Raw genomic sequence first — 23,172 nt, 5'->3', positions numbered from 1 at the left:
ACATAGGATGAGCAGCCACCCAATGAGTGGTACCTGCATGTTGGGAAGAAACAAGAAACATGGCTCACTATGAGGTTGAGATCATCATTATAAAAATTTCCTCATGCATGTAATCCTAGCACTTTGGGAGCCCCAGGATCGAGATCAAGGCCAGGATCGAGACTATCCTGGCCAACATGGTGAAACTGCGTCTCTACTAAAAATACAAAAAAATTGGCTGGGCATGGTGGCACGTGTCTATAGTCCCAGCTACTCGGGAGGCTGAGGCAGGAGAATCACTTGAACCCGGGAGGCAGAGGTTGCAGTGTGAGTCAAGATTGCACCACTGCACTCCAGCCTGGTGACAGAGCGAGACTTTGTCTCAATAAATAAATAATAAATAAATAGATAAGTAAATAAAAAAATGAATAAATAAATAAATTTCCATCCATGTCCATTTTCTTTGGACATAATCTCCAGCTTTGAGATATTCAGAACCTCACAAACAGAGGGAATCTCATTCTTAATTTACCAATTGTATATTTCCATTTTATCTTGAGGGAAAGTAGAACTGTTTTAAGACAGTAACATAGCCAACCATACTTGTTCTAAAGCCACTATGTTTTGTGTCTTTTATAATACAGAGATCAAATTGCCCACTCCTTTGCAAACTTCCATTAAAAAATCACTCAGTATCAAGTTTAAACAGCCATTACCAGCACCAATAGTTAAAGGGTCATTACCAATCAGCAAAAAATATTTTAAGGTTATACCTTGTACGTTCCACAGTAGGGTCTCCATAGAAAAGAATGATTTTGGTGGCACTTAAGGATGTTGCATTTTATGTATAAGATTGTATAGTAGGGGCAGGTTCTCTTTGATTACCTTACTTGATTGAAGAGCTAATGTGATTAGGCTGGTGATGCCTTTTTAACTGCCTGAAAGAAAGGAATTATAAATAAATACATTATTGCAATTTTATTATAATTATTAAATTTGGTTTTCTTTTGAATCTAACTGTTATGGCCTGCTTATAGGATTACACTTAAATATAATATAATCATACTCAGTTCCCAGATGCCTCATAAAACACAGTTGCTAGATTTTAGTTCCCACTGCAGGAGAGACAACAAACTACCCGCAGAGAGCAGGACAAAAGTAACTCAAGGATTAGACATTGGGATGTTCAGCAATGGTTAGAAGAAAGAACACAAAGTACAGTATTTAAATGTGTCATGGGATTTTATAGAGATCAACCTAGTTTGTTTCCTATGAGGAGCAAACATGAAAAAGTAAAATACACTTGTAACTATGAATGGAATAATTTAGAATAAAAATTAATGGCAATTTACTAACAATGTGTAGATTGTTAGACCCAGAAAGGGTTAAAAAGACAAAGTCATCCTTCTCTTCTAAAATATAGGCTAGCTCTCATCTGTTTGGAATGGTTGGCTTGTCTGGAAGCCAGAGAAGAGACTAGACAGTCTTTTAAGATTCTTTCCAGCCCTGTGATTCTGTGATATATTTGTACAACTTCTAGCATAATCTGTGTATTGTGTAGTTGAAACATTTCTGATTCCTGTGGTCAAAGTGACCTAGAATATATTTCATTACTTCGTTATTCCAGATATCTATTAGATTGTAAGGCAGTTTTAAAAATGCATGGCAAAGGTAAAGATAAGGTAGAAAAAACAGATATATAATTTTAATGTTAAAACAAACATAATAACAGTGACCATTACCTCTCCACAGCCAGGACAAGAAACCCAGTTTGAAGTTCAACTACATTTAGAGAAACACTTTTTTTGTCCATGTATTGCTTTTATTAAAGTTTCAACGTGCATAAAACAGAAAAAATATTCTTTTAATATATATTCAAGAAATAATTTGTGGTATGAATAGCTCCTTTTTTGGTAATTTATTAGAGGAATGAAGGGGGAAATGGTTTAGAAGACTAGTGGAAATTGTAGTCAGTTGTTCTCGCCTATAAACAGAATTCTGAAAATTTGTTCCCATAGAATCATTGTCCTCTAGAGTTAATAACAATTCCACTTCAGGTGCAGTATGACTTAAACAGGCTCTTGTGGGCTGGCCTGGGACTTTATCCACCATGTAGAGAATTTCTTTTATGAGAAAATGTGCTCCAAGTTCCAAACTACGGACTTACAAATGAACTTCGGGATAGTATCCATTTCTAAGACCAGATTATCTATTCCATTTCATTCATACAAAAAGGCACCTCTCTGGGCCACAGTCAAATTCACACATGCATTGCTCTCTGGAGGGTAGCTGTGATCATACACACACACACACACACACACACACACACACACACACACACACACAGAGCTAAATTTTTAAAATCTATTAAATGGAGCAAGACACTGAAGGGATTATTAAAAAGGAAAGGGAGTGTGAAGACACCAAATGTTAGAATGCCTATAAAAATCCCACTACATCTGTCCTTATAGAAATAGAAATACCTTTGAAGTTCATATTTTGGAAAATTCCGCCTCAACAGCAGAGCATGGGCAATGGCTGCTGGGCAAGTGTTGGACTTTCGCACAGCTCATCATGCAAACCTGTGATGACATCATTGCATTTATGCTGTAAAACCAGATTTCAGGTCTTAAGCTGGCTTAAATTATCTCTTGAAAAATGGAGATTATATACAGCTTTGAAAAATAGGGAATTTTTTTCCCCAGAAGATGTGGCGTGTGATTGCCAAAAAAACACATAACCATCTTTGGTTAAGACATGACACCATCTTTCTGAGCATTGCTCTAAATACAAGAAAGGTCAGAGTGCTGCAGGTGTATTACAGCTATGAGAATCCACAATTACTTTCATTCTCTTTAAAGAAAAGCAAAAGTTACCAGCATATTGAGAAGGCATGTAATTTTACTATTTCTATTTCTGTTGAAACTGAGGATTACGTGTTGGATACAGCACCTACTACATGCATTGTTTTCCTTCATTGTTTCATTGAACTTTTTGGACCTAAAAATATACTACTGAGTGGGTATGATTCCCTGTTTTATGGGTGAGACACCTAAGACAATCAGATTGTAACTTTCCAAATACATTATAATGACTATCAGTGGATCTTGGCCTTGAACCTAGGCCTTCCTTAATCCAAAAGCCATTCTCATCATGCAGTGTTTATCTCCTCTGGCTGGACAGCAGAATCTCAGCACAGCCTTTTAAAACCCAGAGTTGCAATGGCCCTTCTCCCTGAGATTCTGGGGTAGAGCCCAGAAAACTTTTTCTTTAATAAAGTGTCACAAGAGATTTTATGATGCAGCCAGGGTTGAAATCATCATACCAGCATTGCCCTAGGTATGTTCCTGAGAATCCTACTCCTCTAAGACATTGAAAGAAAAAAAAATTATGGTTCAATAAATTTGGTAAATGTTGTGTGCCTTGTCCCAAATGAATCAATTCACAATGATTATTCGCATTTTAAAGACTTAGAAAATTAAAAACAAAACTGCAAACTGTTTAACTGGGTTTCACCTAGCATTTTTGCAGTCTTCATTGTTCAGGGGACTCTTAATGAGTGTTTGTGACTCATTTGCATTCTGCAGAACTCCAGTTCATCATCTGTGAAATACTAGGCAAGTCCACATCCTCCCACCAGTTGTAACAGTAAAGGCTACTATATCACTATAAATGTCACATCTGTTCTGACTCTCCAACAGCTATTCAAATTATTAAAACCTTGAAGAGTTATATAAAGGGTGGAGGAAAGAGAGATCCTGTGCCCATGTGCCCTAGATAGCTTTAGCTTCTTTATCAAAACAATATTTCTTTACAATATTTTTAACTTCCCTTTCCTATTGCTCTTGCCCCCTGCAAGTTTCAAGTCTTAATGGTGGCTAGAAAGCAGTGAGACTTAGGGGGAAAAAAAACCCCAACTCACCTAAAGAAATCATGTTAAGTTTGTAAAAGTCTACAGGCTACAGGGATCCCTAAGGCATGGTTAATCGGGCCTCTGTTTAATCAAGAAGGTGGGCCAGGAGTAGTGGCTGACGCCTGTAATCCCAGCACTTTGGGAGGCCAAGGCGGGTGGCTCACCTGAGGTCAGAAGTTCGAGACCAGCCTGGCCAACATGGTAAAACCCTGTCTCTACTAAAAATACAAAAATTAGACAAGCGTGGTGGTGCACGCCTGTAATCCCAGCTACTTGGGAGGCTGAGGCAAGAGAATCACTTGAACCCAGGAGGCAGAGGTTGCAGTGAGCCGAGGTTGCACCACTGCACTCCAACCTGGGTGACAAAGCAAGACTCCATCTCAAAAAAAAAAAAAAAGTGCACTCATTAATTTTTTAAGCAGATTTCTCTGTTTTTTTGTTCATTCACTTTGCTGAATATTTATTGAGGGCCTAGTATTAATGTGCATATGAAACCCCAGACAGCCCACTAGATATTAGTGCACCCTATTTCTAATCCTCAAGGCAACATTGTTAGGAAAGCATTATCGCCCCATTTTAGAAGGAGGAATAAGTGTGTACAGGAATCTGATTAAAATATAGTGTAAATTAAGAATAATGTGGAAGAATGAGACTTGAAAACAAACGGGGGTCAAATCCCGAACTTTAAATGCTGGGCTTCAGAGTTGGAACTTTCTTCAGTAGACAGTGGGAAGCTATTCCATTTATGCCTGAGGTTGCAATTTTTTTAAATTTTTGCAATCAGACCTTGGCAATGACCTTGAGCAGTAGGATGTAAATAACTCCCACATGCTTAGCGTTCCAATAATGGAACACTAGGCATACATGGGTTAATGAAAAATGGTTCTTAATCATGATAGGCACCAAAATCGGCCGGGGAGCTTTCTCACAATATGTGTATTCAGGTCCCACTGCAAAATACAGAGCTAAACTTGCAAAGGCAGAGCCAAAGTTATTTGTATTTTGCAGGGGAGAAACTCCCGAAGAGGTCCTCACGCACAGCCCTAGCGAGGAATGATTTCACAAAAGCCTCTGATTATTAGAAAGTTTTCCTTTTATTGAAGTGAATCCTTCACTACGCTAGGAAAATCCCGCTGTCACCTGAGACTCTCTCAACCCCCTGAAGACTCCATGCGTCCCTGAAGTTTTATGAAGTGTTGTCTCCTCATGAGTCTCTCTATTTATCCCAGGAACCTTTCTCTGGCTTGACATGTTTTGGAAAAGCCTCGCTTAGAATGACCGTCAGAACTTCCCGACTTTATAGGAGTGGGGACATTGTCCACAGGCATGAGAGGTGCTCCAACTGGACCTTAGAGTCAAACCAAAGAGAGGAGCCTGGTCCCTGTCCACGCCACAGGGATTAGTTCACACAGCTCTGCAGATGTCTAGTCTTGGAGCCCTACAGACAGAAACTGAGTCCGCTAATAGAAACTTAGTGGAAAGAAAAGAGAAAAACTAGGAAGCAGCAGCAAGGCCTGCAAAAATAAAATAAGTTTTTCCTTTCCTTCCAGTTGCAGCCATGAGATTGATTTTCTCTGTAATTCAGACCCAGGCTCTTTGCCTTGATCATGTCATTGCTCCCCCTGGTGGACTTCTTCTTCATTGCAGGCATGTGTTGCACTGACTGCTTCCCGCAGGCCATCCTGCCTCCTGCTTACAAGGGCTACCCCATACGGTGGGAAGAGGGAAGGGTCACCGGAGCCTCCAGCCATCTTCCCAGCCTCTGAGGTTCCAGGGCCAAGGCTCTTCCTCTGAGCTACCCCTTATTTTGCTTTGATATGTTAAAAACATATCCTTTCTGTAAAATGCTTTGCAAAATTATAATACGTCTAAGTGTTCATGAGTGACACAGAATTCACTTATGAACCACGTAGGGTTAGATACGACCTCTGCTGACAAATATTTGCCAAGAAGTCAGGAGCAAAGTCTGACTGTGTTGGTGGAACTGCAGGTAAAGGTTTTCTGCTGTACCATCCCAGCCAGTCAGGTTGAAAGCAAAAGATTAGGAACTACTTACTGATATGCTGTGATCTGATTTTTTTCTTTTAAATATCTTTCATTACGTAGTTATCTTTTTTAGTATTTAAAATTAATTTTCTGTTCTTGTTAGGATATATACTCAGTTTTCCCACCTAGAACTTTTAAAAAATATTATCTCTGGCATTCTAAAGCTTTTATTTTTGTATTATTTCATAATGCTTTTCCATCTGTTAGAACTGAATTCTTTCAAATTTTCAGCACATCACAAGGAAAGAAAATTTATATCCCATAAACCTTCTTTGTTCTCCAGAGTTTTGTGCTAACCAATCTGTTCCTTCCATTTTGAAAGGTTATGTATAGATCAAATCTCAGTGGGAATGGTGAATAGATTGCAGCCAGTAAATAAAAAACAGGGTTTAGGGATTGGAAAGACTTGGATTTCAATCCTGGCTTTACCTCTTTGTGTGGATGAGGCTTTAAGCAACCAATGCAGCCTTTTGTGCCTCAGTTTCTTAACCTCTACAGTAGGGATAATAATACTTATCCATGACTGGGCACGGTGGCTCACGCCTGTAATCCCAGCACTTTGGGAGGCCAAGGCGGGTGGATCACCTGAGGTCAGGAGTTCAAGACCAGCCTGACCAACATGGTGAAACCCTGTCTCTACTAAAAATACAAAAATTAGCTGGGCATGGTGGTGGGCACCTATAATCCCAGCTACTCGGGAGGCTGGGGCAGGAGAATTGCTTGAACCCAGGAGGGGGAGGTTGCAGTGAGCCAAGATCGCGCCACTGCACTCCAGCCTGGGCAGCAGCGTGAGACTTTGTCTCAAAATAATAATAATAATACTTATCTGTGGAGTTCTTGTCCACTGCACTCCAGCCTGGGCAGCAGAGACTTTGTCTCAAAATAATAATAATAATAATAATAATACTTATTCATGGGGTTCTTGTGAGGATTAAATGACACCATATGTATAAAGAGCACCTTGGTGCACTCAGAAAATGGGAGTCTGTTTGATGGTGTTATGTCCTGGATGTTATAATGGTAAGACTGTTTGCTCCATGTGACACTAGGATAATGAACATATGGGTCTGTCTCAGAAAGGCTAAATTCGTAGCCTGAGTGCTAGATAATTCTGTCTTCAGTTAACTGTACATTTCTTGACTCCAAAAAGGATTTCTAAAGATGATAGCTTCATTTCATAAATATTTGTGGGGTGTATGTTCTGTCCAAGTACCTTGAGTAGGCTTTCTAGGGGATAAAGCCTGCCCCCAACCCTCACAGAATTTACATTCCAGCTCAGACTCATGCACAAACTCAACTACGATGTAATGTAGAAAGTGCATGTCCTGAAAAATTTTCAGATACACTGCTGTGGAAGGTCATGTTCAAAACCAAGCCCATTTCCCCCATTATCTGCAGCCAAATTTGTTCCTCCCCCAGTATTGCCCATCTCCATGAATGGATACCATCACGTATTCGGTTGTCCTAGCCAGGAATCTGAGAAGGAAGCTCTTTTGGCCACTCGCCCTGCCTCCCTTCCACTGGCAGGTGGTCACCTCTTTAACCCTCCCGGAACCTCCCCTTCTGTCTTACTTACATTGACTTAGTTCAATGGTTCTCACACTTTTGGGCCTTAGCATCCCTTAGAAGGCTTGGCAAAACACAGACTGCTGGCACCCCTTCCCCCAGAGTTCCTTCTAATTCAGAAAGCCTGGGGCGGAGCCTGAGAATTTGCATTTCTAACAAGTCTCAGGTGATGCTGATGCTGCAGATCTGGGGACCACGCTGAAAACCACGACCTTAGTTCATGCCGTTGTCATTTGCTGTTGGGATTATTGCCCAGTCTTCCTGGCTTTGCTTCTGTATCTAATCCTTACCCTTCTTCACATTCTCCACCCTGTCCTCAGGTCTGGAAAAATGAATTTTTTCTGGCTGTTGATCACCCACAGAATAAATGTCAGAATTCCTGCTGTGATCTGCAGTGCCCTCCATTACCTGACTCTTACCTGATTCTCTAGTCTCACCTGCTACTTTGCTGATCCCATCTCGGATCACTGAACACCTCTGGCACACTGAACTCCTGCAGTTCCTTGGTGCCGTATCATTTTATGTTTTGCCTTTTGTGTCTGCTCTTCATTATTTGCAATGCCATGAATCCCTTTCTTTCCTGGCTTACTCCTCTAGGCCCTTCCAGACCATTCAGGAAAACCTCCTTGGGGAGGCATTACCTCCCCATCTGAAAGTAGAGAGAGGTGCTTCACTTATCTACCATCTACCTCATGATGGTTATCACATGATAGTACCTGCCTCTTAGTCCACCTCAACCACAAGACTCTGACAGCTTCCCAACGGCAAGAACCAAATCCATCATCTCCATAGCCATAACCCTGAGCAACGTTGCCTGACACAGAGGGGAGATCAAATGTTGAATGAAAAGGGCTATCCAGGAAGGCTACTTGGAGAGGTAGATATTTTAGCCAGAGGTAAAGAGTGGTTAGTATTTAGACACACAAGGAGTAGCAGAAGAATGTTGTAAAAGAGGGAACTTAAACTTGAGCTTGGACTTGGTCAGGCTTTAGTGTGAGGAAGGAACAAGGAGGGTTCTCATTTGGCTGGCCACAGCATGTGTGGTCCTGAGAGCCAGTTGAGGGAAATAGCACAGGTGGAATTCACATGGCTCAACACACCATTGAATATGGGAGTCCGGGAAAGAGCTGGATCAAAGGTGGGAATATGCCAAGCACCGGTAACCTGAACCAGACTGTCCAGAGATGGATGAGGCTGGATAAAGAGTAAAGATGGGTGAGGATTAAGTGTGTTTGTGGCCATGGTGGAGTTTGAGGGCACCATTAGGACATATTCCACTGTCTTCTTCATGTGTCTTCCCACCCATCTTATTCCTGTTTTTATCTCCAGTGCCTAATAAGCACTCAATGAATGAGTGAATTTATGCCATGGAATCGGAATAAAGGCCAGGAGTGGTCCCGCATGAGCCAGGGAGAGGAGAGGTGGCTCGTTGGTGATTTTAGGTGGTGCCATTTTCACCCCCGATGCCTCTCCTGCAAATAAGATTTCGGTGAAGGGAGAGGCAGGCTGTTGGCCATGGGGGGAGGACCAGATGAGAGACCTCAAGCGATGGCAGCAACGAGTTCAGAAGATGACTGCTTGTCCACAGAAACAAGGAAAGTCTTAGAATTTGTGAAGACCAAACTGGCTGACAGCTGAAATGCACCCTTTGCCTTTACTGTGCTAATACAATAAACACGAGCATTAGTACGTTGATTCTATGTTTAAAGATACGTCTAGAAAGAGTTATACATTGTCACTGCTAATCCATTTTTTTCTCCTGAAATAGACAGCTTTATGACTATTATGACACTGTTCTCAAAATCTAACTACTACTATTCTTCCATTAAATTTAACACATTGACATGTGTTTAGAGAATTAACTTAATGTGGAATATGTGAAAGAAACGTTTTTCCTTCTGACCTGTTCTTCCAGTTTTCTTGTACAATACTAGGGGGCTTTCTTGTATGACTCTTCTGTGTGCAGAGAAATATCTGAGTAAAATAATCTAGAGATAAAAGCATTAATGGTCTTTACATTAAACATACACACAGTCAAGGGTTATTTTTCCAAGCAGGCACCCTCAGAGATAAATTACCTATGGTTATGTCTCCAAACCGTTAATTCTATTAGTAAATCCATCAAAAATCAGAATTAACAACGTGACCACGCAGGAAGTTTTACTACCAAAAACAAGCACTTGCAGGTGGTGTGTCCAGGATAAATAGTAGATAAAGAGGCAGGATTCAATTTCCTTTTATACTGAGGCTTGAGGACAGACAGACCATTATTCACTCATACCTGCCACTGACTAACAGAAGCACAGGGTTTATGAACTGCGAGTCATTTACCTTTAAAATTCAATTTCATTCCTTCAATCGTTGTGAGCTTGAATATCTAATTACAAGGTTTACACACTGAGATCCTAGCATAATAATCTATAAAGCATGTACTAGTTGGAGTTAATTCATTGAACAAATATTTATCAAGCACTTATATATGTGTGAGCCCCTGTGTTAGACATAAAGGAACAAGGCAGACTCGGGTTTTCTGTCATGTTTGAGACAAACCTGGAGCTCCAGACTCTTATTTTATTGTTCTTGTTGCTACTGCGGTTAACGTGTGAATGACTGGTTTTGTTTCCAGTTTTTTAACTTCAACTATTTCATAAAACATGAAATGTTGCACTCCTGACATTCATCCAAAGTAGCAAGCTGCAATGTGCTTTTTAAAAATTCCACAGTGTGTTCGTTTTGATGGGGCCAATTAGAAAAACTGGGGAAAGAGAAGTTCACAAAGTTAGGGAGTCATAAGAATGCTTGGAATTTCTAACAGATTTCACTAAATATTTTCTGTATCATGACATGTTCCAGAAGGCCATAAAAGTTAGTTTATACGAATATAAACTACTTTTTGCCTTGCTGATAACTGCAAATAAATAATTCAGATGACCACCCACCAAAAAACCAAGACATTTGGAGGTTTATGTGTTTCCTATAGAATATTTTCCTTATAAATTTCATAGTCAAGGAGCACAAGAATGAAGTAGTACCTCATTTTATTCCATTTTTCAATTCTGTAGCACCTGTTTCAATATTTTTGTATATCCCAATAATATCATTACAGAATAAGATAATGACTAACCTCCTTCCTTGATTTGACTTTAAAGGAAGGGATAGAAGGCATTCTTTTATTTACATTTTAGTACAGCAACACACTGATTTCTCCAGTCAAAATTACTTAATCTGTCATGTTGCTTTCATGGTAATGATCAACTAAATGAGACACAGGACTATCAATTTGGATAGCACTGTTTTATTCACTAAGGAGCCTTATGGAAAACTTGATAAATATTGCACTTATAGTGCTGGTCTAGTGGTAATAAGTGGGAATAAAAAGAGTTGGATAGATAACCTTTAACTTAATATGGCTTGGTAAATTAGATCCCATATATGCTAATTTTGTACTTTTTTTTAATAGATGGAACTGATTAAAAATATAAGTACTGCCGAACAACCCTATTTATTCACTCGACATGTTCATTTCCTCAACTTCTCAAGGTAAGACATTTTCCAGTTTAATGGTTCTTTCATTTTCTTCTGATGAACAATTACTTTAGAAATCTACCTTTATTTACAAGGCAGTGCAATTGCCCTTGAAAAGACATTTTTAATCCATTTATTTTTGCTATGGAGGGATCAAAATTTGAAATATTTGAACAGAAACTTCATTTCTTCCTAGACTACTATCTTGAATCTTATAAAAACTTGGAATTATTTTTTAATGAGAAGCCGTTTGATCTAATAGCTGTTTTTTAAAAAGGAATCAGATTTTGTATTGAAACAAGGCAGGAGATGGGTATTTTAGCATAAATATTTTATTGCACATTTTTGTACAATTTGAACCTGCACAGAACTCTGGAAATAATTTAGTGCTAGAGTAATGAGTATTTTCTAGGATCCAAAGTACCAGCCTCTGTCTATCTTTTAAATACAGTCATGTGCCACATCATGACATTTTGGTCAATGACAGACCTCATATATATATTAATCCATAAGATTATAATACGGTATTTTTACCATATCTTTTCTATGTTTAGATACACAAATGATTATTATTGTGTCACAGTTGCCTCCAGTATTCAGTATAGTCACATGCTGTCCAGGTTTGTAGCCCAGAAGCAATAGGCTGTACTCTACAGCACAGATACGCAGTAAGCTGTGCCATCGAGGTTTGTGTATGTACTCTATGATGCTTGCACAACCACGAAATCACCTAATGATGCATTTCTCAGAATGTACCCCTGACATTAAGCAATGCATGACTGTAAACCATTTGATTTTCTAAGCCTTGCGTGTTTGATGCTGGGGAGGTATTTAAAATTCTGGTTTTTGTTTCCACCGGCTGTGGTCTTCTGATAACAATGCAAATCTTCAAATTCAGGTTTTTAGATTCCCTATTTGTTAAATTACTAGCTTCAGGTTCTGAGTGCCCTCTTCCCCAGTCTTTCATTAGCATAGGTTGATTGTCACTGTGCCTCACTCCTTTGCTGATGGCACTTAGTGTTTTGCTCTCCCTGTGCTGGCTCAAGTCTGCATTCACAGCTGCTATCTAATGGCTGACAGATCACTGGATCCAGAGGCAGATCTGCTGGAGACCAGCTTGGGAACCTCCGGGCCTCCCTTGTCAGCCATCTGACGGGCACTTCCGTCATCTTAACATGGGGATGACAGTTCCTTGCAGGTCCACACGAGGGCACCAAAGGACCCAGGGCAGCAGGCAACATCTGCTAGTTAGTGCTGACCCAGTGGCTCCTGCAGGCCAGGCACCCAGGTAGCTGGCTCTGGAGGAGCTGTTGCCCTGGTCCAGGGTGCCTGACAACCCACCTGGCTGGAAGAAGATTTCAGCCATTCAAGGACTTCCCTGCTGTGCAGCAGGTCCTGTGCAAGTTGAGTGCAAAGAATGAGATTCAGTAAAGCAAGTTATTAAGCAGAGAAAAGGAGTTGCCGCCTTATCTTTAAAAGCAAGTGTTCCCTGAAGTTTCCTGGGCCTTCCTGATAACCAGAGTTCCTGCGATGGTAACAGGACTCCTGCAAATTTTCCACAGTGACCCAGGGCCAGGTGCTGGGCAGCTAGGACTGTGTTTTCAACCACATTTATAAAATGGCTTGTTACTGGATTATCCAGGGTGTGTGCCCTGCCTCTTAATTCCAGAAGGCCACAAACATATTATTAGACATAATTAGATAACAAGGCTTATTAGCTCTTTCAGGCATTGTGTTTTATGACTTGCAAAGAGAAAAGCACTGCTTCCCTGATCCTTGCTGTCCTAGCGCCTTTCCTTCTGAGTCACCCCTGACATCCTTAAACCTCGTTCATGAACACTTCTTGCTTCGTAAGTCAAATCTTTACAACCAAACAGATTGCAATGCAACAAATTTTAAATGTTTATCTCTGAACAGTGTAAAACACAAATTAGAAGCCATGGCCAGTATCTTAATTGGGTCGGCAGATCACAGTATGCTGGCCATATTCTGTTATGGCCTCTACCATCAAACACATGTACAGGAGTTTAGTCTTCATTGCTCTAATTCTGAAAGGAAAAAAAATGATAAATGCCTTTTAGAAGACACTATGTCTACAGAAAATGGTACTGGCCCTGCCGTCAGGACCTCTGGTGTCAGAACTGGCCTCCCAACTGGTCATGATTCTCGGCAAGCCGTTCAACCTCTTGGGGGTCTCTGTTTTCTATTTTTCCATCTGTAAAACAAGGACAGTTCTCAGTCATCCCTACCATATAGGGATGCTCTGAACCTGTGAAGGAAAGGCCTTCTGAGAGAAGGATGCTGTATTGGTCCATTTTCATGCTGCTGATATCCAAGACTGGGAAGAAAAATAGGTTTAATTGGACTTACAGTTCCATGTGGCTGGGGAGGCCTCAGAATCATGGCAGGAGTCGAAAGGCACTTCTTACATGGTGGCGGCAAGAGAAAATGAGGATGATGCAAAAGCGGAAATCCCTGATAAAACCATCATATCTTGCGAGACTTATTCGCTACCACGAGAACAGTATGGGGGAAAGCACCCCATGATTCAAATTATCTCCTATCAGTTCCCTCCCACAACACGTGGGAATTACAGATGTACAATTCAAGATGAGATTTGGGTGGGGACACAGAGCCAAAACATATCAGATGCTATATACATTCAGAGTGGCACTTAAAAAGGCAATTCTGTAGACATCTCAGGCTGAGCCCACTACCCAGCTCCTGACTCGGTTTCTATGGAAACACCTTGAGGACAGGGCTGGGCTCTGCTTCTCCTCCCTCAGTTCCATTTTAATTAAACACATGTCTATGGATTACCTTCTCTCTTCTATACACTACATGAGAACTGGGGCTTCTGCAGTCAACATTAAATGTTTTTCTTGCTTTTGGGAGACTCTTAAGTTCTTCTTCCATTAAAGTGTGACAGATGTAAGGAGAGGGTGGTCACAGGGCTTCCCCTAGCGGAGGTGGGAAGCAGGAACTTCCCTGTGGGACAAGGACTCTGGGAAGGTGTTTCCGCGGGGAGGTGAGAGATGGGTCAGCTTTAGACAAGTGAAGGGGGGGGGCATTCCCAGCACAGCAACCAGCAGAAGAGCAGGGCCAAGAGGAACTGAAAGGGATGCAGTGCAACCCAGGATGGACACGACTGGACTGGAACAGCAGTCAAGAGTTTTAAGCAGAAATAACAAGAGACTGCCTGACCAGCTTTGCTGCTTTCAATGAAAAGCCAAAACTGACTCCCCAGGAGCAACCTCCTCCTCTCTTCACACCCACGTACCAGGGCCTGGGCCCTTAGCTACCAGACTTCCATAAAAATGAAGAGAATGATCATTTGAACTTTAATATATGACAAGATTATGATTGTTCCACTCATAGAACCATGGGACATTAAAAATCAGCTTTTCATTGTTTAAGGGAATAGCTTTATTTAAGGAAAATTTCTCTGTCAATATGCAATTGACAGAGAAAAACAACTAAGCTGGAACTTGTTAAGAGGCCTTTGACATTACTTTTTTTTGAGATGCAGTCTTACTCTGTCGCCCAGGCTGGAGTGCAGCGGTGCGATCTCAGCTCACTGTAACCTCAGTTCAAGCGATTCTCCTGCCTCAGCCTCCTGAGTAGCTGGGATTACAGGCATGCACCACCACATCTGGCTAATTTTTCTATTTTTAGTGGAGACAGGGTTTCACCATGTTGGCCAGGCTGGCCTCAAACTCGTGGCCTCAAGTGACTTGCCCACCTCAGCCTCCCAAGTGCTGGGATTACAGGCGTGAGCCATCATGCAAAACCAAGGACATTAACATACTTTAAAAAATAACTTTTAGATGTATTTTGAATGATAAGTTATAAAGATAATGAAGCTGATCTTAAGAAACCTGCCCTTATAGCTGCTGACAGACCTATTGCTTGTTTCAGGATAATGAGGTTCCCATAAGAACTGACACTGCAGCCTAATATTATTGTTGATATTTCCAATCCTCCGCACATCGTTAACATGCCGCACGATACTTGCTGGCAAGCAGACTGTAAGGATGACAGTCAGGCCTCCCTCCCCACACTTTTTTTGCACACAAATGGTCAGAACTTTTGAAGGGTAAGGCATTATACCATAGCTAATTGCCCTTTCTTTTTTTTATTCCATTAAAGATGGCATTTTTACCTTGAAATTTAGACAGTCTTGAATCATGTAAAATGCAATCCTGTGAGCACTTGGTGTTTCTATAGCTGACCTACTTCGTTTTTTCACCATCTAGGCTTCTTGTCCTGTTTCTTCTTTTTCCTTTTTTAGAGTTAGAAGGAACCATATCTAAGTTTATTAATCCAAAGATGGGAAGTAATTGGTTCAGACCGATCAGGTGTTTTGCCTCGGGGAAGGTTTCCTGCCGGGGGACTTAGGCACAGCGAGCTCAGCAGAGATCTCAGGCTTCAGTGGGGGTTGCTGTTGCACACAGTTGTGGAACTCCCTGGAAATTCAAGCCAGACAAATGTTTTTCACCTGGACTATCTGGAGAATTGAGTTAAAACTACCTTGGCCTAAAAGATGCTTCTCTTTGTTAGGATGTTTAAGTAGGAGTTTTAATATTTGCATACTATGGTTTCATGTATCTTTTTTCAGTTTTCAGAGAAACTTTAGGAAGCAGTTTCTGAAAAAGATCAACTTTCCAACATCAACAGCATCCCTCCAAAATCTATCTTAGATCCACACACTAGAAAGCCTTGCGACAGACTACAATTCAAATTTGTCTGTCCCCTGCCCCCAATTTTATTTGTTTTCTAAGCTTTTATTTTTTGGGGGTGGGTATAAATATTTTTGCAATCTACAATGCCCCTCACCCTTCCAAATGTCCTTTTGCAGGGAAACCCTTAAGAAGCTTTGTCTCAGAACCCGATGCTGTCAAAATAGTCCAAATGCATTATAAGAGACACCAATATGCTAAATAATTTCAAACCACCACTTCCCTTATCCTTTTTTCACATCATTCTTCCTTTCTCTCCCATGACCCCCCTCACCTTCCTTTAGTTCCATTTCTGTTTTCTCATGTATCTCAGATGGTGGTTCCGGTGCCAATGGTAACTTCCAAAAATGAACAAACAAAAATGTGAAAATTAGTCAATCACCAGAAAAGCAGTGGGGTGTGATGTGCAAGGGGGTGCATTTTGGACACCTTTTCTCTTCCCTGCAAGTGAAGTCTCAATTACTGATGTGAACAGTGTTTCTTGTATCAACTTTTGTGAACAAACTCTGCCCTCTGATGGCATCATTTAACAAAACAAATCAGACTTCGCTAATTCCACAAGTCAATTTGGTTTTCACATCTTATTTGTAAATGTTGACTTTTTTATTCTTCTTAGCCAAGTGATCCATTTCAATTCTGTGCCCTTCAAATCTCTTATCATTTGACAGACACTGCAAACTCTGAAGAAAGCACCAAAGTAAAAATCAGTATCAGCAGTTAACACCATCTCTGCCTCCTTAAACACTGCACAGAAGTTCCATTTACAAGTGCGAGTTTTCTCTGGGTTTTCCCTATGTGAACCCTGGCTGGGCTCATCTTCCTAAATTGGCACTTTCTTCCTCATGTTTCTGCTTTTCCCTCTATGGGGAGTGGATCTCTGCCGCTGCATGGGCCACCAGCTGTGTTGGCCCATCAGGGATGAGTATAATCTGGACTTTCCCTCATTTCCTGATTATTCCTTACTGTTTATTTCATGCCTTGTCAATTCATCTTCCTCTGTGAGCGGGAGCCCTGACCCAGCTACCCACCTCCTTCCCCATTTGTCTCAGCTTCTCACAGCAAATGTTTCCATCTCTTCTGCCTTGGGACAGACCGGAGAACAGAGCACAGCTGTCTCTTCTGCTTGTGTTTTGTGGTGGGCGGTGGTGGGGGGGTCTAGTCCTGGGCAGAGGAGATGGAAGTGCCTACTGCAGGGGGTGTGAGGACAGAAGCCAGACCTCCCCACCATGCTGGCCCCCACTGGACGTTCAGAGACTCTTGTTACTGTGACAGGCTCCAGCAAAGGGCCCTTTAACAGCCAGCTTGGCTGGGTGCAGTGGCTCACACCTGTAATCCCAGCACTTTGGGAGGCCGAGGCAGGTGGATCACTTGAGGTCAGGAGTTCGAGACCAGCTTGGCCAACATGACGAAACCCCATCTCTACTAAAAATACAAAAGTTAGATGGGCATGGTGATGGGCACCTGTAATCCCAACTACTTGGGAGACCGTGGCAGGAGAATCGCTTGAACCCGGGAGGCAGATGTTGCAGTAAGCCGAGATAACGCCATTGCACTCCAGCCTGGACAACAAGAGTGAAACTCCATCTCAAAAATAAACAGCCAGCTCTATCCCTCTCCGCCTCAGCCGCTCCTCACTCTGCCCCCAAAAGGTCCTGTTCTTTTCCATGATGGCCTTTCTCTCACTTCAAAGTGTCTTCCTCCCTCACTGACAAGGATCAAAGCCCTGGGCCTCTGGCCTGCGGTACTTTTCACCCTTTAATGTAGATAGTGGCGCAAAGATAACCTCTGCTTCCAGGCCACAGGCTAAAAAGGAGGTAGGCTTTTGGCAGAATGGTGGTTACCGGGGTGGGGAAAGCAGGAAAAGGGATTTTTTTGTTGAATGGGCAGAGTTTCCATTTGTGAACATGAAAACGTTTTGGAGACGGGTGGTGATGATGACTTCACAACAATGTGAATGTTTTAATACCACTGAATTGTACACTTTAAAATGATGAAAAAGATAAATATATATATTTTACTAGAATTTCTTAGAAGAACAGGATATACTTTCAAAAACTGATTCCAATCACAGTAATCTCTACTATAACTGGGGTACAAAACAGTCTTAATTTTCCAGGATAATTCCGGTCTTAAGTATTGATTTAATATGTGCAATAATTATTACCTCAGGAAGAATGCTTTTCAAATTTTGATGAAAATATACCTAAAATTTTTACCCTAGTGCTTTGTGTAGCTGTTGAAGAGGTGACTAATATTATCGATGGGTTGATTAATTGATTGAGGTAGCAGTGTGGACTGATGCTGATGAAAATGCTCAGAATGAGGTGTTCGGAAATGCCTCTCAGAGTGAGAACCATGCAGTTATGCTTCCTAGAAAATTATTCCCTGCTGCAGATCTTCATCTTCTCATCAGAAAAATGAGTAAAAATTTAAAAGATATGACACATTTGCAGAGTCCGAAGGAAGCCCAGAGGAGTGATTACAGAGTCGGTGAATAGGATCTGTGAACAAATGTCGAAGAAATTGGTAATGCCTGCTATTTTAGGATGACTTAAAAGAGAGCTTCAAAGATGCAGGAGTAATTGTGGTGACTGAAGGACAAAAGGGTGTGTTGTTGAACAAAACACAAAATATGGCCTGACTCTTCTACCCTCTAGTGTATGCACTACTTGGAACCTGTGATCAGCCATAGTCACCACAATTTTTTAGAGCTCCATAAAGATCAAATTAGAGCTATACATTATAAAATGAAGGGAAATAAAGTCTTAAGATAAAAGCCAAAGGAATTTTTGAAAGAAACAACAAAAAGTTAAAGGAATTAAAATTGAAGTTGAAAAGGCTAAGTGTTGTAAAAGCATAGCAGATGCAAATCCTTTGTGTCAAATGGTTCAAACAAAAGGAAATACGCATAAAAGGAAAATGTTAAATATTGGCTGGGTATAAGAAAGACTTTTCAACTGATACAATGGACTTCACAGGGAGATTGTGGAATCTTCTCTCATGGCTTTTAAAGATCAGTCAAGGTGTTTCACTGTATGCTATGGTAGGGTACAAACCATTCTCATCCCTAGAATGAAATCATGAGTGAGCAAAAGGTTCAGGTGACCCAGAGACTTTTTAAATGGTAGCCAGGAATTCTGACCAGAGTTTTAAAATACTGAGAGGAGAAACTGATGCTGAAAGAGGATAGAATGATGGTGGGAAAATTTGCTTCCCTGCTCAGGCACTAGGACATGTGCTATGCTCTGGTCCCTCGTGGTAGCATGGTGGTATTCTGGCCTCTTCTGTATAACTGACGTGTCACCCCAGATTTTCCCAATTTGGCGGGAGCTGTGTGTACAGAGGGCTGGCAGCCTGCAACGATTACTGCCTTCTGCAAAGGGGAAAATGTATACCAGACACCTCTTTCTCATAGTTAGAAACTTCTAGAGAGAGCCTACTATATTATCTGATACTTGGCGATACATTCTTAAGCCATCTAAAACTTCCATTTTGGAAAATTATTCTGGAAGTCTTGCATTGGGTTGCAACGTGCAAACAAGAGCAGGTCATCCATGCTCATCAAGACTTGCCAGTCGTTACTTCTCTTGCCGTTGATCAAAGATGGCAGTGGTGAGGCTAAGAGCCATCTCCTGATAGGACGCTGTGCATGGATTCACATGATTGGGCAGTTCTGCTAACTAGCACTAGCAGTCATTCTTCACATGAACATGAAAGAACAGTTGAGGTTTTTAAAAGCATGAAGCAATTTTGAGGGTCTAATTAGGTGCATATTTGGTATGCAAGCCTTGTCTTCCTAGTCCCTAGCTTTATTACTTTAGTTGCTGTTTATCATAGATATGAAACCCAATTTAATTTTAAAAGGGGGATAAATCTGGGGTGTGTACAGTAGTTAGCTGGTGGTTGGCACAGCTAAATCCTGGGACTCCAGTTAGTTGTTCATCCAGTTACATGAATGTGTATTTCTGAGAACTAACAAGATTCGCACTGCAAGGCTAATCTCACCCGTTAGCTGTGTGTGTTCCAATGTGGTAGTATTTAAGGGCTCCAGGGTATCATTCATGTGTCCTGGTGCCTGAAATTCCACTATCTCAGAGTTGTTCCTTTGGATTCTTCTATCTGAAGATTCTTTTTAAAAATGCAGATAAACCAGGAACAACATTATATGAATTCATACACAGAAAAGGATGGGGGCTTGTTATTACTTTCCTCTGACAACAGAGCCCCATGATATGGGAAGAAACGTTAACAACTGAGAGGCATACACTCAGATGTTCATTTCTTCATTTGGTCATTTGTTGAGCACCTACTGTGTGCCACACACTGAGCTAGAGGGTGTCGTTCCTGGCTGCAGGAGGCCCACAGTCTGATGGGAGAGGCACACATTTCCACACAGTGCAGGAGAGACGGCCCGGGGCACAGAGGAGGGAGGCATGGACCCTGGGTTGGGCATTAATTGCTGAGGGATGCGATGTGACCCCAGGCTGGGTTTTGAAAGGTAAACGGAGTCTGCCAGCTAGAGAGAGGCAGGAGTGGGGTCCTGTCAGTTTGTTTTCTCTTAGTTCTTTCTGACCCCTGACAGAATGTCCAGGCACGTTCCTCAGAAGGTCACAAGGTCATAGGGCTAGAGAACCCTGCAGGCCCCTCAGGAGGTCACCAGAGCATGACCTCTGCCCAGAGACTGGGGCACTCTCCCCGGACTCCTCAAGGCTACTGCTTTCGGGCAGTTCAAAGGGAAAAAAGAAGGAATCTTTAAGACAAATCCAGCCAATCTCATCACTTTGCCTCCGGAAGACCTTGTTCTTGGGCCAGGATTTAGTGGATTTGTCTAATCCTTTCATGGAAGGAATTAAAATGGAACACCTGGCTATTTGCTTTATTTTTATCTGAAGCCACTTGCCATCACTTGAGGATAATTATGTTGAATTTTGTTTCATTCTTGATATCCCACACAAAATTTCCTCAACTCCAGAAATCACTTTTCCATAATTAAGAGCATAGATTCTAGAGCCAGATTGCCTGGACCCATATCCTAGTTCAGCTACAAGTTATGAACCTTATTCCTGCCTCAGTTTCCCCAAGTGTAAATGAGGATAATTATTTTTTCTACTCTATTGACGTGTTATGGGGCTTCAGCAAGCTGGTTGCATGAGGTATTTAGAACAAGGTGAACAGCGAGTGCTCAGTGAAGACTGGCTGTTACTCACTCCCTTACTGCAGAGCACCTGACCGGGAACTGTTTGAATTACAATGTAGAGGAAGTGCCGTCTCACCCAGCAAGGCAGTCAGAACCTACCAATCAACTGAAACATTCACCGAGGGCCAATTGTGTCCCTGTGGGTTCTGTTCTAGCCATTGGAAATACTAAATCCAATACAGAGTGGCCCCTATCTTCAAGAAACCTACAGCCTAGTGAGAAAACTAGACACCATCTCTTCCTTAACATGCACAATGGCATGGTTTGTACCGTGCTATACTATGAAATGTCCTCACAGCCCCTCAACAGGTACCTGGAACAGGTATCATCCTCCCCACTTCCTGCATTATAATAAAATGCCTATTGGGAAACACTGTTTGCTTATTACGTGCCATTGGCACCTTAGCATAGGAGGTCATCTTTCAATAAGTTAACCGAGAGGGGAGGGGAGATGTTGTGTAAGTAGGCCCTGTTTTCCTCCTGCAGTGATGGGTTGTAACGAACTCAATGTTTGTGTTAGGTTTGGAGGAGACCAACCTGTCTACATCAACATCATTAGAGACCCCGTCAACCGGTTCTTATCTAACTATTTTTTCCGTCGCTTTGGAGACTGGAGAGGGGAACAAAATCACATGATCCGCACCCCCAGCATGAGGCAGGAGGAGCGCTACCTGGTAAGTCCTGTTGCATGCAAAAGGTGGTCTCCCCACTGCCTGAGGAGGGGCCCCTCCACCGCCTGAGGAGGGGCCCCTCCACCAGGGAAGGCTCACTGTTCCCTTCCCAGGCCTTCTCCTTGGTGCCTCCATGGAGCGTGGCGCAGAGAGGGTGCTTCCGCAGGAAGGAGGTCTTGGTGAGAGAAACTGGTTCCGGGTGACCCAGATCCTAATGAACATTTCCTCAAATGATTTTCTGATTTTGCTTTGCTCAGTTGTCTTTAGTGCTAGGTTTTGGGACCCAGAGCGGAAACAGTCTTTCCTAAGGAGTCCAGACTAGCACTGTCGTGCTTAAGAAGAACAAAGGTGTTGGGGGGTGTCTGTCAGAGGGCGGCAGAGCCCCTTCTTGTCCCTCAGCCCATTCAGTTCCCATGACCACTCTGGGAGGGGGAGGTGTTTTCAGATGAGGACCCTGAGATTCCAAAGGTTGTGGGATTTGCCACAGTCACCTCTCAGGTAAGGGCACAACCGCGACCGACTGTTTCCGGGTTTCCTGCCTTCACAGTCTGGGTTCTTTCCACCACAGCGCGATAGAACCCTGTCATTGCACCAGTAATTGTTTGCTTTCTCTGGACTTGTTTTGGGACCCTCAGCTCCATAAGGGATGTTAGTCTTGAGCCCAGTAATTATTTCCTCAGCACAGAGGTTGGTAACAAAAATGGAGGGCGAAGTTGCGCGTCTTCCTTTCAGCACTAGAACGAAAGGTACATTTCCCATCCCTGTGTCGAGAAACACGTACTGAGGAGCTGACAGCCTGGTGCCCAGGAGGCTGAAGTCCTGGTCTCTGTGTCTGAGAGAGCCCTTGGGGTTCACCCGGACCCATCCTGGGCTGTGTTGTTGGGCACAAGCAGGAAAGAAGGAAAGTGCTGAGGATCAGTCAGAGGTGTTGTTCCCAAAGCTGGGAAATCGCCCAGAGCCGAGGCCACTGCTGATGCGCCCTCAGCAGCAGCCTTGCTGCTGGAGAAAAGCACCGAATCTCGGGGCCACGGCCAGGATGGCTGCTTCCTCATCTCATTTTAAAAACATAATGGACGCGGATGTTCAGAGGCTGGGAGCATTTGGGGATGATGTCCCCTCAGTGTCACATTCGTGTTTTCAAATCCATGATTAGAGTAGAGAAAACTGAGATAAGAGAAGTTAGTGTCTCAGCCAGGGCAAGACGACTACACCAGACCCATGGCTTTCCACTCACCTTCAGTATTTGATCAACTACCTAAGGCTTCAGTGAAATATTTTGATGATTTTATTTCTATTTTTATTTTCTTTCTTTGATGATATATTTTAAAAGTGGCTTTTCCTTTTTTTTATTTTTATTTTTTGGTGGCGAAACCCTAATCTATTTCTTTATAGATTATGAGGCCGGGTGCAGTGGCTCACGCCTGTAATCCCAGCACTTTGGGAGGCCGAAGCAGGTGCATCACTTGAGGCCAGGAGATCGAGAGCAGCCTGGCCAACATGGTGAAAACCTGTCTTTATTAAAAATACAAAAATTAG

General features: G+C 42.2%; 1 protein-coding gene and 1 long non-coding RNA gene across 9 annotated transcripts in view; one reads left to right on the top strand and one right to left on the bottom strand.

Moving 5' to 3' along the window:
- The window catches only part of LOC116463095 (uronyl 2-sulfotransferase), a 423,370-nt gene that overhangs the window by 193,586 nt on the left and 206,612 nt on the right, over positions 1-23,172 (top strand). For all 7 annotated transcript variants that reach the window (XR_004246562.2, XR_004246558.2, XR_004246561.2 and 4 more), the window contains exons 4-5: positions 10,965-11,044; positions 21,486-21,639. Coding sequence is in view for 2 of the 7 variants with exons in the window: in XM_032146061.1 (XP_032001952.1) it covers positions 10,965-11,044; positions 21,486-21,639 (234 nt within the window). In the remaining 5 variants the exon portion in view is untranslated. The remainder of the gene's footprint in view (positions 1-10,964; positions 11,045-21,485; positions 21,640-23,172) is intronic.
- LOC116810133 (uncharacterized) lies at positions 800-21,676 on the bottom strand. 2 transcript variants are annotated; one of them, XR_009211990.1, is made up of 4 exons: positions 21,637-21,676; positions 16,043-16,106; positions 15,192-15,495; positions 800-917 (listed from the first exon to the last, which is right to left on the bottom strand). It is a non-coding gene; the product is annotated as an uncharacterized LOC116810133 (long non-coding RNA). The 2 variants fall into 2 exon arrangements; XR_009211989.1 differs by lacking the exon at positions 800-917 and having other exon boundaries at positions 14,985-15,495.

Source organism: Hylobates moloch, unplaced genomic scaffold (genome assembly GCF_009828535.3).
Source record: "Hylobates moloch isolate HMO894 unplaced genomic scaffold, HMol_V3 SCAFFOLD_27, whole genome shotgun sequence".
Taxonomy (NCBI): domain Eukaryota; kingdom Metazoa; phylum Chordata; class Mammalia; order Primates; family Hylobatidae; genus Hylobates; species Hylobates moloch.
This window is presented reverse-complemented; position numbering and strand designations above follow the sequence as displayed.